Genomic DNA, 17,907 nt, shown 5'->3' on the forward strand with positions numbered 1-17,907 from the left:
GCTGAGCCTGCGCGTCCGGAGCCTGTGCTCTGCAACGGGAGAGGCCACAGCAGTGAAAGGCCCGCGTACCAAAAAAAAAAAAAAAAAAAAAGAGAGATCTTGTAAACATGGACATTGAGGACATCAGCAGTGACCGGTGCTGACTGAGGAATGGAGAATGGGTAGCCTGTCTGAGACTATTGGACTGCACAGGACCTCTATTTGAGTAGAGAGAGAAAGAAGAGGAGATGCGAGGATGGGCTTCTGGAATCCCAGTGATGCCGCCTGATATTTCTATCCAACACAGTGAAACTGGAGTTTAGAATTGGACTTAATTTCAGTTCAGGAAAATAAATCTGATGTAAATAAAAGTGTTATTTCTTACACACTCTAATTTCAGGGGTGAAATTTACAACTACAACATAAGTAGACCCTAGGTTATGCATAATCTGTATAAATAGTGAATTTCGTTTTAAAGGGTGAAGGTTAAAAAAAAAAAAGGACTATATATCTAAAAAAAAAAAAAACCACCAAAGCTTCAATGTGAACTTAATCCAAATTACTTGTATTTATCTTTAAGTGAGATGGAGGGTGTAAAAACAAAAGGCCAGAAAATTTTCTTGGGGTGGGTGGGAGGGAGATGCAGTGGGATGGGGTTGATTGAATGAATGGAAAGATGGATGAATGGATGAATGGATGAGTAGACGGATAGGTGGATGGAAAACAGGGAAGGAACAGAAGAAAGAGAGGAAGGGAAGGAGGTAGGGTGAGAGAGAAGAATACAGAGATGGTTAGAAGGATGGATGGATAAATAGATAGATGAATGAATACATGCATGGATACATGGATGGATGATGGATAGATGGGTATAGGCCACGTAAGTCCCAGTTTGTTCTTAAAAGTTACGGTATATACTAATTTTTCTTAGCTAGATAGCTGGCTTGCCACTGAACCCTGATCTTTTGTGAGCAACTTACTCTGTATACAGATTTACCTGCTCTAAAGATTTAGCCAACCATGCTTCATTGTAACTTCAATGAAATAGACCTGCATGTCCCTGAAGTTATGATTGAGGCAACAGACGACAGAGCTCTAAAACTCTAAACTGCAAAAAATAAATGACTTCCTTTTTCTAATCAGTTCCAATAAAGTCTTCAGAATATAACTTCCAAATTATAATACTGTGGTTAGATAGGATGCTCTGATCATATAATTCTTCTATACATCTGCAGAATAACCTAGACTTTGGAAAATGACTTTTTCTCCCAGGTGTTATACATAAGATGACATATGAATTTGTGGTAGGATGGATTTTCTGCAGTTCTCAAAGTATATTTAAAAACTTAAATTAGTTGACAATATTTCAAAATTGAGAGATTTCACATATGAACATCCAAATGTCCAGAATATCTGGAAAAAAAATCATAAGATCTGGCAACACTGGACACCAGGGCCACTGCATTAGGTTGTACAAGTTTGTATATAACCAACCCTGGGAGGAACAGACACAACCACCCCCTTGTTCACGAAGACTCTGATGTATATGGAACGACAAAGGGTACTGTGCAGTGCACCATACCTACTAGGCAGACAATCCTCTAAGGCAGCAAAGGGCTAAGTCTGAACATTGACCGACCCCTTTAGACTGGGCCTGTGCTCTCCAGTGCCTCCCAGACCCCACAGCTCCTAGTTTATTTCTTGCTCACTTATTCATGTCTCCTGCCTGGCCCTTAAGGCATTTGGGTTTTATATTCTCTGCGTTAGATTTCTTTCCTTTCTGGTTGTCTGGTAAAGTGGTTTGGCAGAAGTATAAATGGGCTATCCATTTTAACTTTTTAATGCCATACTGGCACGCAGGTACATATGACAATGAAAATTTTATTTTTGGCTGCGCAATGCGCGGCATGCAGGATTTTAGTTCCCTGACTAGGGATCAAACCCATGCCCCCTGCAGTGGAAGCGTGGAGTACAAACCACTGGACCGCCAGGGAAAGTCCCGACAATGAAAATATTTTTAAGGAATGATGGAGGCAGTACTTACTTCTGATTATGTGACTAATAACGGTTAACCTGAAGCTTAGGCTCTTTAAAACTGGGTTACAAATACATCTTATTTGATATTTTACTATTGCAATAATTTCATAGCATGTTGACTACAAATATCAAGAACAGAATATTTCTGATGCAAATTCATCACAAAAATGCAAATGCATCTTAAGAATTTCAGCATATTTCAATATATTGTGGCACACTTTATTTAAACTAACAATGCTTAGTTTCTAGAACAGAGAGATAAGTATGATTCTGACTTATGAAGGTATTTATTGTTTTTCTCTGACTTGACCTTACCTATCATCTTTTGCTCTGTCCTATCCACAGACTAAAAACCATTCCAGGGAGAGACTATTGTCATAAGTCAGAGTCATGATCTGACTGTAGAAAAATTGATAGATTATTTGTTGGAGACAGCATAAATCCAGGGGCATGGCAATTTATACTAAAGCAAAAAGATCCATTTCTGGAAATCTCTGAAAAACTGTATACGTTGAGCAGAAATTTTTTAATCTTATAAAACTTGAAACAAATGTGACTTTTCCCTCAGAATGCAACATATACCCTACAGATCAAAACGATTTAATTTCTGTTCTAAAATGGACAAACTGCAACTCGATAGACACTATTTCATGAGCAAATATCATTTTATCTGTGGTTCTAGGACAGGCTATTTCAATTAGTGGAATATTCTAGTTCATTGAACGTTACTACATATTCTACACAGGGATGGCTAGTTTTCAAAGATGCGCTGTATATAAAGTTGTGCTTAGCAGTAAAAACTAATGTGACTATAATTTATTCTCATTATTCAAAAACAAATGATCACATTCCCTCATGGCATTTTGAATGTAATGCACTGTAAATACTGTTAACATGGTATAATATACTAATGGGGCTGGATCTCTGACATACATTATTAATACAATTTAATTAATAAAATTAATTAATTATATTAATACAATTAATTAATTAATACAATTTAATTAAAAAATTATTGTATTAAATAAATCTCTTAACACATGGTAATTTTTTAGAAAGATTAACAGGTAAAGAGGAAAATAAGATTAGAGTCTCTGGTTAGTTGAATTCCAGATTACAAGAAGTGTAGTATGTATTTTCTGAAGTAAATGATGAGTGAGCAAAAACAATAAATTTCCAGATAACTAGTTTTCTGATTATTTATGTTTTTAAATCGTATATCTTTGTGTCTCGTTCTCGAGTATGTTTATTTGACTAAGTTGTAGTCAACTGAAGCCACAAATGTTTAACTCAACAATAAATGTAAACTTCACTGGGCACTTAGGGCTACTTCAATATTAGCTCAGGAGCAACAATTTTAAGTGATGCATACTGACTGGTACTGATAAGAGCACTTTTTAAGAGCTCTGGAACACAGAGTCAGTTTTTTATTCTCCACCTTGAAAACAGAAAGGCTGAAAAATAAAAATCAAAACTGAAAAGTGTCATTTCATATAATTCAAATGAACTCTATGGAATCATGAAGGCAAAGGGGTCTTACAGCAGGAAAGGGTCATAAAACAGCTTGACAGACATATAACGGTGTTGAGGAAAGAGGAAAAAAAAAAAGAAAAGAACTCTATTTCAATTCCAAATTACACAAACAAAAATAAATATATAAAACATCAATGATGTCTAATCCATCTTTCATTAAGCTAAAATTCTTAGTTTTTAAGGAAAACCATAGGAGATAGCTCAGAAAAGTTTCCATCTTACCTTCCACCTGCTCTATGGCTAAAAACAACTGGGGGTGTGGTTTATCTGCTCTACCAGTAGAACTCTACATGGATCATCAGATTCATTTATTAATAAACTCAAACCCCTTACCTGGTGGGAGAAATGCTGTATGCTGTTGTAACTGCATGTTGGCTAGAGCCTGTTGGTATTGGAAAATACCAGTGTTAAAGACTGCGGTGGCACCGTTGGTTTTTTCAAGAGCAGGCCTCTTTGGTAATGGGGGAAGTACAGCTTGAGGAATTCCCTGTTTAGTGAATGAGTATAAAAAACAAATACCAGTAAAAAGAGAAAAAGAAAAAAGAAAAATCAGTTGAGGGCCAAAATTGTTAGGAAGCATGAGCAAGCAAGCAGCAGAGCACTTAACTACCCAAGGGGGAAAAACATCCAATAAACAAAAATTTAAAGGGGAAAAAAAAAAAAAAAAAAGCAAGAAAAAAGCTTTAAAGGAAGCATTATTTTTGTCTTGGGGCGGGGGGAACCCACTAGTATGAGAGCACATGTTATAATGTGTTAAAGTGTTTTAAGTCCCATAATGCTTCAGGCTTTCTGGGAGAAGCCATTGATTTGGGAAAAGAAGAAAAGCTGCACTGCGAGCTCCATGAGGATTGACAAGTATAAGCAATGTTAATAGTTAATTGTACGGAGTGACCGAAACAGGTAAAATAAAAATCAGTCCCACTCTGCCCCTCCCCCCATGTCTACCTAAACATGCACATGTCCCAGAGCATGCAAGTTTTTTTTTTTCTTAAAACACTGAACTAGAAATATTAAAAAGTCAATAATTCTATCACTAAAGCCATGCTAACCAAACAGGTACATAAATATACAGTCCAAAAATACATTTTTAATGTCCTTCAAGTATTCCATTAGAATATTCTACAATGTAGTTAAACTGAATGTGGACTGCTGGGCTTTCGGAATCTTTCATTGTATGATATCCATCCAGGGACTTGTATTACAGTCTTTCCGCTAATTTTGTCAGGAAACCACACTCAGTTTTTCATTGTACTTTACAACTTTATAACAGAAAAAGGAATATATATTTTTAAATAGATAAAAAAAAAAAACTTGTAACTACAATAAAGCTACATGCCAAGCTAAAAGGTGAAAGGTCATAGTACCAGGTCAAAGGTTGCCTCGAGGGGTCGCTTCAGTGATTTGACAGCCGACTGAGTCTTAATTAGCAGGCAGCGAGCACATGATGGCAATGGGCCAGTGGGGTTCAAGCGCATTAACATAAACAGCAAGCAGAGGTGCATCATGGGGGCAGCAGTGCATTTTTGGGTAGGTGAGAAAAAACAAATAAAAAAACAAATCATCGGAATGCCATATACAACGAATAACAAGACTAAGCATGCACAATAAAGGCACTACTGAGTTGTTATTGGGAGGATAACTCCTCTTTGTAGTTAATTACAAACAAGATACTCTAACAGAAAAAAAAAAAAAAGAGTGAAAGGAAGAGAGGAGGAGAGAGTCTGCCTTCTGTATTTTTGCTCAAGTATCCATAAACAAACACAGAAAAGACCTCTCTCGTGATTATTTTACTGTGCTATGAAATACCACACAGTGTTCTCTTTTATGAATATTTTAAAGATTAAGTCATATATTTATGTAAAAAAAAAAAGGACATTACAACAGCTAAGCAAAGAACAAAAATGGACTCATTAAAATCAGCTATTAGATGACATTAAAATTTACCTTAAGTATATAGTTGAGTATCTGTTCTAAATGATCCAATTTCTAACTCCTCCTTGAGTACTGCTTTCTCCTTTCTACATAATGGCATAGGCAAGCTTCTCTAGTTTTACAGTTCTGTTTATGCCACAATATTGCTTAAGATTATCTAGATAGCAAACTGTTCAAAATCTTGTAGCTAATTCTAAAAACAATTTTGTTGAAGCAATTCTCCTAAATAGTTCCAGATTCTCATGGTTAAAAGCAAGATAATGTAGAGAAGAGCCTTGATGTGCAAAAGAACACACCGAAGGAAAACAATGGCTGATTAGATGGCACACAGAAATAAGAGGACCGAAAATGGCAGTATCGTTAAACCGAAAAGGAGACAGGTGTTCTGTACAAAGCAGAAATTTCAGAAACCCTATATCCAGAATAAGACACAATATTAAGAGCTAGGCCGAGGGAAGGAGCAATCTGAACCATTTGAGGAGTTACTCTCACTTCTCTGAATGGTAACTTCATTATGTATTGTCTGGGATACCTGAACAAACATATCTTAAGCAAAAAATTTTTTTAAAAAGGTTAATAAATGAATAGCTTGTCGTCAGATATAGTTGTTCACTTTGCTTTTTTGACTGTTAACGAGGATTGCGCTGAGGTCTCTACTCACCATGGCAGCTGCGGTGGCTGCAGCCTGTGCTGCAGCAGCCTGGTTGACCTGGTATTGGGCAGCCTTGATCTTGGCTTGCAGATGTGCGGGAGGATGAAAGTATTTGCACTTTTCCCTAGAGCATCTCCCTTTGATGTAATCCATACACACGGTGACTGTGTTGTCATTGGTGTCAATCATTGTGCTGTCAGCAGGATGGGCAAACCGACAATCGTTTTCTCCTCTGTTGCAATTGCCACGCTGGTACTCTCGACATACCTATGGGGTCATTAAGTGCACAGGGGTCAGTCAACATGGACAAGTAGAAACTTTCCGAAGATTTTAACTTAAAGTGCAAGTCTGGTGATAGAAGCCAACAAATGAAAGGGGAAAAGATAATTTGCAAAGGAACCACAAAATAACTTGTAAACATTCTTAGTTCGGTATACAAATTATAATCCCATTTCAGTAAAATGTCCATGAGAAAGAAAACACATTCATGATACTACTTATGGTAAAATATCTAATTTAAATTATGTTGATATACTTATTCATTACCAAGGGGGAAAACAGTAAATTTATATAGTGAAGAACCCTGGAGACACCGCTTTAATCAAACAATCAAAGTTAATATCACCAGTAATAAAGACATAATGACATCATGTACCTACTGATATGATGCACTGAAAAAAGGATACAGCATTACATTTGTTGTATTACTGCTGAGAACGCATAACCTGAATTTATTTAATCATGAGGAAACCTCAGACAAACTAAAATGGTAGGATGTTTTACAAAATGACTGATCAGTACTCTTCCAAAGTGTCAAGGTCATGAAAAACAAAGAAAGATTGAGACACTGTCACAGACTGAATGATCCTGGAGTCAGAGAAAGGAGGTTGGTAGGACAACTGGTGAAATCTGATTGAGGTCTGTAGATTGGCTAATAGCAGCATATCAATGCTAATTTTCTGGTTTTGTGAGTGGTAACATGGCTATGTAAGCTGTCAATATTTAGGTAAGTGGGGTGAAGGATAGGCAGGAACTCTTGGTTCTATTTTTGCAACTTTTATGCTAATCAGAAATTATTTAAGAGTGAAAGTGTAAAAAGTAAAATGATAGCTTTTTCATAAAATGTTTTGAAGAGCTAAGTTTTTGATCATTAGAGATTTACCTGGTAGCTATAAAAAGCAGATGGAAAAATATTAGTTTTTGTTACTGTTTTTTTATTTTTATTTTTTGCGGTACGCGGGCCTCTCACTGTTGCGGCCTCTCTCGTTGCGGAGCACAGGCTCCGGATGCGCAGGCTCAGCGGCCATGGCTCACGGGCCCAGCCGCTCCGCGGCACGTGGGATCTTCCCGGACCAGGGCACGAACCCGTGTCCCCTGCATTGGCAGGCGGACTCTCAACCACTGCGCCACCAGGGAAGCCCTACTGTTTGTTTCATATCTATTAATTTTGGATGGGGTCCCTGGGGAAAGGTGAAAATGGGTTATTTTTCATTCATCTGCTCGATTTTGACTCTTACTATTAAAGTTTGTCATGGTGCTTGCTCTAATCAAGAGGTTGCCGGCGCTGTCTTCAGTCAGAATAATTTGACCTTTTTACCACAAGAGGGCCATCTAAACACAGAATGTCCTTATATTTTTACGCTCTTACTTCATGCTTCAAGGATGTTTCCGTTTTGTTTTTCACAAATCTTTTTACAAACTGAGCGAATGCAGACCCCGAACACTCAATTTTGGAATTCATCAAGGAGAAAAAAGGGGGGGAAACCCCGTTGTGATTTAAAAAAACAAAGATTTTCTTGGATTTAAATACATGAAATGATCACATTTAATTCTAGGTATTTCCCCCTTTTACATCCATATCCCATTATTGAGGAAAGTGCTTCCTTTTAAAAAGGTCTCTATAATTTGTATCGTGGTATATCTTAAAAATAGCATTATAAACGACCTCTTGCACCATTTGGAAACCTCAAGCTAGCTAAAGCACTGCATTCCACATAGCAATGAGCCAACTCTATTCATCACCTCAATTTATGTAATTTTTAAAAAATTATTAAATAACTACTCCGTGCCAGACACTCTGAGAGATATTAGGAATACAAAGATGACTTAGGAAGTTACAGAAGATCCTTTTTTTTTTTTTAATCGTTGCATTTATCTTCTTGAACAAAAGAAAACAAGGATATCCAGGAGTTTATAATTTGAAAAGCAAAAGTGGTAAAGCTGTTATCCAGAACTATTGTCCTCCACTCTCAGTGAGGACGAGTCAGCTGTGCAGCTTTCTACACCACAAATCCCCACTTACTAAATTAGGCTCATCAAAATAGGAAGAGAGGAACATTTAAATGAGGATAAAAACCCTTCACGTATGTATGCAAAATTATGCTAAATTTATACCACAGCATAAACAAAAAAGTTACTTTTCTGTTTAAACAAATCTGTGTCAACGCAGCCTCATCCAATAGGAAACCATCTGTGTTCGGACACTACTGCTGTTAGCTCTCAGTAATTCCTGCTTTCTCGAATATGCTCGCAAAGAAACTTGGCAGCAGCTGAACCAACACTCTGTTTTCCAATTTCTCTCACTCTTTACCACACTGACAAGAAAGAAGATCTGAAGGTAGTCTGTCTGTAGGACCTTGAATAACTATTAAAATCAAAGATTTGCAATTTTTCAAAAACAATTATGCCAGTGCTGAGTGCCAGGCTGATTTTGACTTTTTTATTTCTCTGTCCATCTCAACGTTCTTTTTATTTTCAGGGATGTGAGCTTAAAACCAGGTTGCATAAAGATGATCATTCTAAGACCCCTTCTCGTCCCTCTCAGTTTGCTTTATGCATGTGTCAGTGTATAGGTTAATAATTGGTTTATTACCAATTTTTTGGTAATTGGTATTGTTTTGTACTCTTTACTGTCTAGCAGGATGCATTGAGGGAAAATTCTAAAAAACATTTAAGCAGAGCTGATAACTAGCAGTTAGCTCAGAATTTTGTTCCTAAATCCAGCCTTTTCTGATGTTCCGAGAACTTAGTCAACTGTTTCTGCATGATATACATTTTTGACTATTTTTTTTTTCCAACTTAAGGTTCCTCCCCACAAGAGAAATGGAACAGAAGAAATATACTGAAATAGCTGTTCTCCTATTATTCTTGCCTTTGAACAAAATAGAGAAGAAACTGAAAATCTCTCGTGAAAACTTGTACGGGTGAGAGCTACAAGGCTAGAGGGGCTAGAGAAGTTTGCCAAGCTTTGGATGTATATATGGATTGTGGGGTACCTATCTGAACAGAACAAACTTCCCAAAACTTTTCAAACAGATTTTTCTCTAATAATGACCATCAATAAAATGGGATCTATCCCTTGACTGCTGAATATGGGTTTGGCCTGATAAACCCAAGAAAACTTTAGACTGTGTTGCTTCCCCAAAAGAAATCTCTTAGTTGTAGTATTGTGTTACCAACAAATCTAACCTTATAATTCAAATCAGGATAAGAAATTGCACAATTTACCATACAGAGAATTTGGAACGAAGAAGATAAAATTAAATTTGAAAATCCTAACAACATTATGGCTCTTTTTTCTATTCCATCCAATCTTCTGCACGAACATATTTTTCAAATAGTTGTAACTATAATATGGCTATTACTTGGGGATCTGTTTTTGCTCAACAATGTAGCATAAGCGCTTTGTTTGTTTGTTTTACTTAATAGTGTCCAGAGTCATCATTTTTGCTGGCTGCATCAAATTCTATAAAACAGATGTGTATAATATAGGTAACTCTTTCAGAGAACATCTAGATTATTTCCAGTATTCCCATATTACAAATAATGTTGCAAAGAGTATATTCATGACCACACTCTTTAAAAAATCATTCTCTAAGGATAAATGTGCAGAAATGGCATTAGTGGGTCAACATATATAAGTACTTTTTACAGTTTGCTAAGTGGTTTTCAAACCTAGATGAAAATAATTCCATCTATTGATATTAGCTAAACACATACTATGCTTCAACCAAAAAGAATGTTTGTAAGTATAAGTACTTATATGTACTGTAAGTATTAAGGCAGTTGACCTATACACATTACTATATATAAAATAGGTAATTAATAAGGACCTACTGTATAGCACAGGGAACTCTACTCAATACTCTGTAATGGCCTATATGGGAAAATAATCTAAAAATGAGTGGATATATGTATACATATAACTGATTCACTTTGCTGTACACCTGAAACCAACACAACATTGTAAATCAACTATACTCCAATTAAAAAAAAAAAGTATTAAGGCAGGATTTGCTTTGGAAATCAGGTAAGTTTTGTAAACTTTCATACAAAATGGATAAGAGGTTGCTTTTACAGTAAAAACCGTCATTTCAATAAAAATATTCACTGAAAATATTAAAGTACTAAATTCCATTTCCAGAAAAACACCTTTGGCATATAAACTTCAAATAATCAAAAGAAAAAGCAATCAGAAAAACTTCCCAAGCAAATCTAAATTAATTCTACATAAACCTTCTTTTGTTAATTAAATAGCAGTAGTAGGGTGGAAAGAGAATAGAGTTTGAAATCAGAAATTTTCTGTTCTATCTAGTGTTTATATTTACTAGCTCTGGAATCATGAATACTGAATAAGATAATGTACAGATAGCTTAAAACACACTATACAAATCTGATTAAACAGTTCTGTTATTCGATCTCTATTTCTATAAACATGACAAACATATTTCAAAATGGTCAAAATAATAATAGGTTGTATAAGTAGTATTAAATTCATCATTACTCTGCAAGTTAAGGCTTGAGAGTCTAAGGAAATTAAGGTCAATGGATGAACTTATTCAAAACTAAACAGCCATTTGCATGTTCTTTAAGACACATTCTATGTTTTGTGCTTAACATAGTTAACTCAGTCATCTTTAGAGACTAACATTCAAAGCAGGAAGAGAGGGCTAATTGTAACAGGGAAGAGGGACTCTCAGGGTACTTTTTTTTTTTTTTTTTTGCCGGTCCGCGGGCCTCTCACTGTTGTGGCCTCTCCGGTTGCGGAGCACAGGCTCTGGACATGCAGGCTCAGCGGCCATGGCTCACTGGCCCAGCCGCTCAGCGGCACGTGGGATCCTCCCGGACCAGGGCACGAACCCGTGTCCCCTGCATCAGCAGGCAGACTCTCAACCACTGCGCCATCAGGGAAGCCCATCTCAGGGTACTTTAATACTTTGGGAAGTTAATTTAAACCTAATGACCAATATTAAGGAGCTTATTCAAAGATACATACATACCCATTGTTCAACAGTAAGCATCATGGACTTTATTAAGTTTGAGCTAACACAACACTTTAAAAAAGAAATACTGGATAATCAACAATTTTATCAAAGAACCCAAAGTATTACAGGTCATGAATATACAATCTAATACAAAGAAATTACCTGTGTTTTCAATTTAAAATGAATTCAGATATCCACATCTTAAAATTCTGGTGATTAGGGGAAATGATCTTAGTTAATTGTTTGTAAAATTACATTCCCAAGATAAATATATGATGATGTGATATCTAGTTTCAGTCTGTTATTTGATAATTGTACAAATTTGGTCTACCTGAACCTCATTTTTTAAAAACTGAAGAAAAAGACATCTACTTTATCTACCTCAGAGAATTTCTGTTAAGATCAACTGGGAGTTTTCTTTGAACTCTCAAAGGTGGAACCTATCATTACCACCAAGCCAGTGAAGACAAGCATATTTCTATAGATGATATAGCTAAGAATTTGTCATTTGACCTTATGTAATTACAAAAATCAAATCTGAATATATAGGAATGACCAACTAAATAAAACTTCCCATTAAATACACTGCCAGATTTTCATTTATTCATTTCTATGCATGACAGGACATCTAAAACAAGCTCATCAATATGCCAAATGTTCAAATCTATAGTTACCTTTATTACTCCTTCTAAATAACTGCAAAGATAGGGACATTTTAGCTTTAATTTGTATGAAGAAATTGGTGGAAAAACAGCAAATATGAGTTGGCTAAGCCAGGATTAGCAATTCCCTTATTTTAAACAACGTACAACTCTATCATCTCTAAAACAAAACTAATCACAGTAATAATCGACAGAGACTAGATGTTTTAAATGGGGGGTGTGAACACATTTTAGAGAGTCATTCTAAAGCCTTATTACAATTTTTAAAAAATGTAGACTACATAGACCTGTGTGCATAAAACTCAATATTTCTTGGTAATTTTCTAAAGAAATTAACATATCATACAAGCAGTAGCCAAACACTCTTTACAAAACTACGGAAGTAAAATAATTCTATCAATAAGCCTTTCTTATATTATTAAAAGCATTTGCTTTTCTAATCTTATTTTGAATTGCATCTTTTATATGCAATAGATCATGACAAATCCATTCAATGCCTATAATAATGTCATGTAGGAATGCCTTTCACTATCACTTGAATCCACGTTTATCTTTAAATGCTCTTTTTTGTGTAGGCAGTAGGTATCATATGTTTTTATGTCTATATGAAAAAAGTCACTAGACTCTTCTGTGTCAGTAAGTAGTGGAAGCATTCAGTATCCAGTGGTCTGAATTAGAAATTCATGTCATGATTACCACAGTAGAATAAAACTTTCGGCACATGAATACTTTATTTTAAAACAAACTTTAACTGAAAAGTATCAGAAGCCGAGTGGTTTGCTCACCTTTCCTGGGATATGTCATATGTTTTTGTCATATAGACTATTGATATAAAAGTGATGTAGTTCACGAAATGGCAATCTAATGCCTCCATCAGCATATGAAATATGTGGCCACTGGTTTGTCTTTTGTTTGGTTAATGCTGTTGTGAAGTATAAATTACCCTAAAAATGATCACCAATTGCTTAAAATATTTCATAATGCTGTACATTGTGTTCTCAGCAATTTCACAAAATGTAGAATGCTAAATGCATTGGAGGAGGAAGATATTTGTATACAAGTAACTGTACATGAGGTAAATGATGAAAATTAAGACTTAAATAACAGGTGCTGGCATCCCCTGGAATAGGTATTTTATAGACCATTTGCATTTAGAATCACCTGGCAGATCTGTTCAAAGGATTCCAGAGACCCGCTAAAGACCCACCGAATCAGTCTGTGGGGATGAGGCACTGCATTACAATTTTTTTTTTTTAGTTTAATTTTTTATTTTTTGGCTGTGCCGTGTGGCTTGTGGGATCTTAGTTCCCTGACCAGGGACAGAACCCAGGCCCTGGGCAGTGAAAGCCCCAGTCCTAACCATTGGACTGCCAGGGAATTCCCAGGCCCTGCGTTTTTCACAATCATCCCAAGTGATTCTAGTCACATTAGAGCTTGAAAACCATTGCTCTAGGACTAGGGGCATGAACTAGATGCCATATTTTGTAGCTGGAATGTTCAAAATGTAAACATGTTCTCAAGGAGAATGCTAACACATGTTTAAAATGTGTCACATTTTCTCTCTTCTGTTACATTACCCTAAGCTCTGAATAAGGGCATGTATCGTTCTGTGATTAATTAATTGATTAACTGGTTGACTGACTCATTTATTCCTTCACTGACCAAGTTACTGGGCATCATTTATGAGCTTGGCACTATTCTGGTGGACCTTTTCTTGTTGTTAATAACAGCTGATAACCTTATAAGGCTGCAAGATATTCCTTACAACAGTTTTTACATGTAAGATGTTCAACAGTTCTTCATTGGATATTGTTGAATAAACGAGAATAAATGCATTCATGGATCCTTCTTGCACCATAAAAAAATTATTGTGTGTCATGATAATAAGTCAAACAATGATTTCCTTAATTACCAACTCTTTGTAATGAAGCAAAGATATGACTAAAAACCCCAGTCCTTTCCAGTACCTACAGATTTTAACAATTTCTTAAAATAATCATTGAAAATGACCGCTACTTGAAAATTACACAAAGGCATCCCAAGGTCACAAAATGGAATTTTAAAAGCCTCATTTCAGTGACTGATATTCAGGAGATTTGCTTCTCTTTAGAGAAAACCATGAAGACTGAATTTTACAGCATAGAAAGTATGCAGCTACAAGGTCTTTTAAAAGATATCCAACAAAGAATGGATAATATGTATAGTGATAGAAAGCTTAGGTGTGTGTGTGTGTTATTTATGTATTAAATACCTTTTCAGTAGTTTGTGACTGGCATTAAACACAAGAAAATGACCTAACTTTCACCTAGAATGTTCTAACTGGAGATAATCTTAGAGATTATCTGGTATATTCCCCTAACTTAATATGTGTGGAATATGAAACTCAGAAAATATAAAGAACTTGACCTACGCTTACTCACCTAACTAGCAAAATCACCATCACTAATCCTTGGATTCGATTCCTGTTTTTCAATTTTACATTTTTTGTAGTATCACACCGGCTTCTATAAATATAAATATGTGTTAGTTCCTCTAAACAGAACCAGAAGGCTGATAATCTACCATGTTTTTAATTTCTTCATTGTCTATTTTGTAGCCAAAGAGAGAAAGGAGTGGCAAGAAGAATTGGCCAATATTTTAACTGATTCAAAATCTGTTCACCTCAAAAGGAACTCAAAATTCTAAAATGTACTTGGGAGTTCCATGAGTTAAAAATAGAGTATAGATTTAAACCCCAAATAACTAAATGTGTAAATTAAGTGTGTGCACTTACTGCCATGTCTTTTAGACTCCAAGATGTAGTGCAATTAGCATGAGAGGAAATACCCTGAAAGGAGTGTCTAAAATCACAAGTGCTAGGAGAAAGGTGCCCCTTAGCTTCACACTGCAACATCCTAACAGGTTGTAACTGTGACATTGAGTCAGATCCTGTGCATGAGAATAAGGAAGCTGCCCTACCATCAGGCATTTAGATAAGTGGAATTCGGGTTAAAAGGAAATGACAGTCATTGCAACAGTAGCCATTTGTTGTGACTATGGGAAGGGAAGACAGACAAAATACTCAAAGTAGCTTCTTGCAAAAGAAAAACAAAACAAAACAAAAGACAAAAGTCTTCATTTTAACGAAACACCATACAAAACATAACCAATTACAGACTACCTAAAATTGTGGGAGGATTAGTTTAAAAGAGTTCTGACCACACAATCAGCCTTTTATTTATTTTATTTTTTATTTTTTTGCGGTACGCGGGCCTCTCACTGTTGTGCCCTCTCCCGTTGCGGAGCACAGGCTCCGGACGCACAGGCCCAGCAGCCATGGCTTACGGGCCCAGCCGCTCCACGGCATGTGGGATCTTCCCGGACCGGGGCACGAACCCGCGTCCCCTGCATCGGCAGGCGGACTCCCAACCACTGTGCCACCAGGGAAGCCCACAATCAGCCTTTTAAAGAGATTCTTTGACAGAGATTTAAATAGAGACGTTCTCAGCTTTAGGAATATCATCTCCTATTAATAATTAATTCTATCAAGTTATCTCAGACTGCCTATTGGTTCCCATTAAACAATCAACAATTACACATTATGAACCCAGGGTTTGCTTCAGAAAGGTCGGTGGGGGCGGGGAGGGATGATTCATACGTTGAGCATCTAATAATTTTTAAATATTTAAAATTTCTTAAATTTCCTCCCAGTTTATCTGCAAACAGCATTAGTTAATCAATGAGCAAGAACAATTGTGCAATGACGAACCACCCACAAGTCAAGGTGTTATCTCTAGCACACAGCAGAGTCCTTGGTGCACAGAGGGCATGCAATTAAGTCTCAACATCCTTCCTGAGTTCTCCTTGTGGAACTCTTGTAATTAGTAGCTTTTTCCAAAACGTTCAATGAAAGGTAAAAAATAAGCTTAAAATAAACAAACAAATGAAAACTCTAAAGGGAACATACAAGCCAAAATTTGCTGCCTCCTCTTTGTACTATCACCTGTATGGGAAGGGAGAGTAATATACTAGTGTTTAAAAATGCAGTTCTGAGTTCATACCCCACTGGAACATCCTACCCACGTGACCTTGAATAAGTTATGTTACATCTCTCTCCATAAATTTATCACCCTGTTAAATGGAGTTAATGATAGTATCTTCCTCATAAGATTGTTTTGGGGATTAAATGTGTGTTGCATATGAAGGGGCAACGCTGTGATTGGTAGAGAGTAAATATCCAATAAATATCAACTATTATTATTACCATCAAAAAGATGGTGGCAGTTATAACTACTCTGAAATCTGAGATCCTTTGTAATGCATGCAATGAAACTTAATAAACGAAAAATTGGTGCTTATTAAATAAATTCCTGCTAAACTGATTAGAGTCAATTATGTTCACACAATGGCCTTGTTTTACCGCTTTCTCAGTCATTAAGACACGTAAAAGTTCTCAGCACTAAGAACTGCCTCATGCTAACCAGGGAAAAGAGGAAGAGCTCATTTGCTCTTTATATGGACACCAATGCTAGATTTGAGAGCTTCAATGTACAGTAATGTTGCCATTTTTCCCCTTCATCTAGAGTTTACCAAGTTCACTAATTTACAGCCATGCTAACATTCTCAAAAACCACTTCAACATAAGATTCATATCTTTAATTTCTTTTTCATGTAGCAATAGCAAAGTACATACATCTGACCATCCTTGACTATAAGACTGAGAGCATCACCCAATTTACAATTTAAAAACTTATAATCGAGCCCTGGTCTGGGAGGATCCCACATGCCGCGGAGCAACTAGGCCCGTGAGCCACAACTACTGAGCCTGCGCGTCTGGAGCCTGTGCTCCGCAACAAGAGAGGCCGCGATAGTGAGAGGCCCGTGCACTGCGATGAAGAGTGGCCCCTGCTCGCCGCAACTAGAGAAAGCCCTCGCACAGAAACGAAGACCCAACAACAGCAAAAATAAATAAATTAATTAATTGTTTAAAAATACTAATATATTAAAAAAAGAACTTATAATCACATTTCACAAACAAGGCTGCCTTGCTATTCCAACTAAAATATTATGAGGCTTATGAGGAAACTTGCAACGATAAATTTTAAAACAGTTTGTAGAGAGTAACTGAATAACATCTTTATGAGAACAAGTATCAGGGGATTGATAGAATTTGTTAATAGCAACAATAACAAGAAACATTTAGGAAGCTTCTGCTGTGTGCCAGACACTGACTAACTCTTAAGTGCCATAAGTTTCTCCAATTTGAAGATGAGGAAACTGAGGCACAATGAAGCAATAAGCAGTCTGATCCCTGAGTCCAAGTTCTTACCCATTACTCTACATACGGATGTTGTGGCTTCTATAAATGTTATAATCATCAAGTATAGCATATAGATATAGAATATAGATATATTCGAGCCAAATGCTCCAAACGCTAAACCAAAATCTCTGCTTTGAATTGTTTTTAACCTTTACGGCCATGGAAGAAATAAACAAAGAGCACACTTTGAAATTTAGAATGGAATGCATAAAGACACCAGCGAATCACTCCTACCTCAAGTCTGTCTGTCCGCATTAATTTCTGTGCAGCAGCTGCAGCAGCTGCAGGTACAGGGACCCCAGGATTCCCTGTAACCAACATTGGTGCAGTCGGCAAGATCTCTGCTGGAACCAGGCTTGGGGAAACAGGTCCCAGGTAGGGATTAAAGGCTGCTGATGCATTGGTGGCTAAGCTTGGTGCAACTGAAAACATTGGCTGAAAAATAAAATACAAAGCAAAATTTAATCGGCAGGGCTTGGGTCAAAGTTGATATCCTGCATTACATATCTATCCTCCATCCATGTATCCATGCATCCATTCATAATCCATTCT

The 17,907-nt window shown here is 36.5% G+C and overlaps 1 protein-coding gene across 9 annotated transcripts in view; it reads right to left on the bottom strand.

Annotated features, from left to right (window-relative positions):
- MBNL1 (muscleblind like splicing regulator 1) overlaps window positions 1-17,907 on the bottom strand; it is a 181,277-nt gene that overhangs the window by 13,640 nt on the left and 149,730 nt on the right. For 4 of the 9 annotated variants that reach the window (XM_007471933.1, XM_007471935.1, XM_007471934.1 and 1 more), the window contains 3 exons: window positions 17,590-17,790; window positions 6,140-6,397; window positions 3,880-4,033 (listed from right to left, as the gene is read on the bottom strand). In XM_007471933.1, coding sequence (XP_007471995.1) covers window positions 3,880-4,033; window positions 6,140-6,397; window positions 17,590-17,790 — 613 coding nt within the window. Of the gene's footprint in view, window positions 1-3,879; window positions 4,034-4,910; window positions 4,965-6,139; window positions 6,398-17,589; window positions 17,791-17,907 lie in introns of all 9 variants that reach the window. The other 5 variants (XM_007471932.1, XM_007471931.1, XM_007471938.1 and 2 more) reach the window with 3 other exon arrangements.

Source organism: Lipotes vexillifer, unplaced genomic scaffold (genome assembly GCF_000442215.2).
Source record: "Lipotes vexillifer unplaced genomic scaffold, Lipotes_vexillifer_v1.1 scaffold849, whole genome shotgun sequence".
Classification (NCBI taxonomy): Eukaryota; Metazoa; Chordata; class Mammalia; order Artiodactyla; family Lipotidae; genus Lipotes; species Lipotes vexillifer.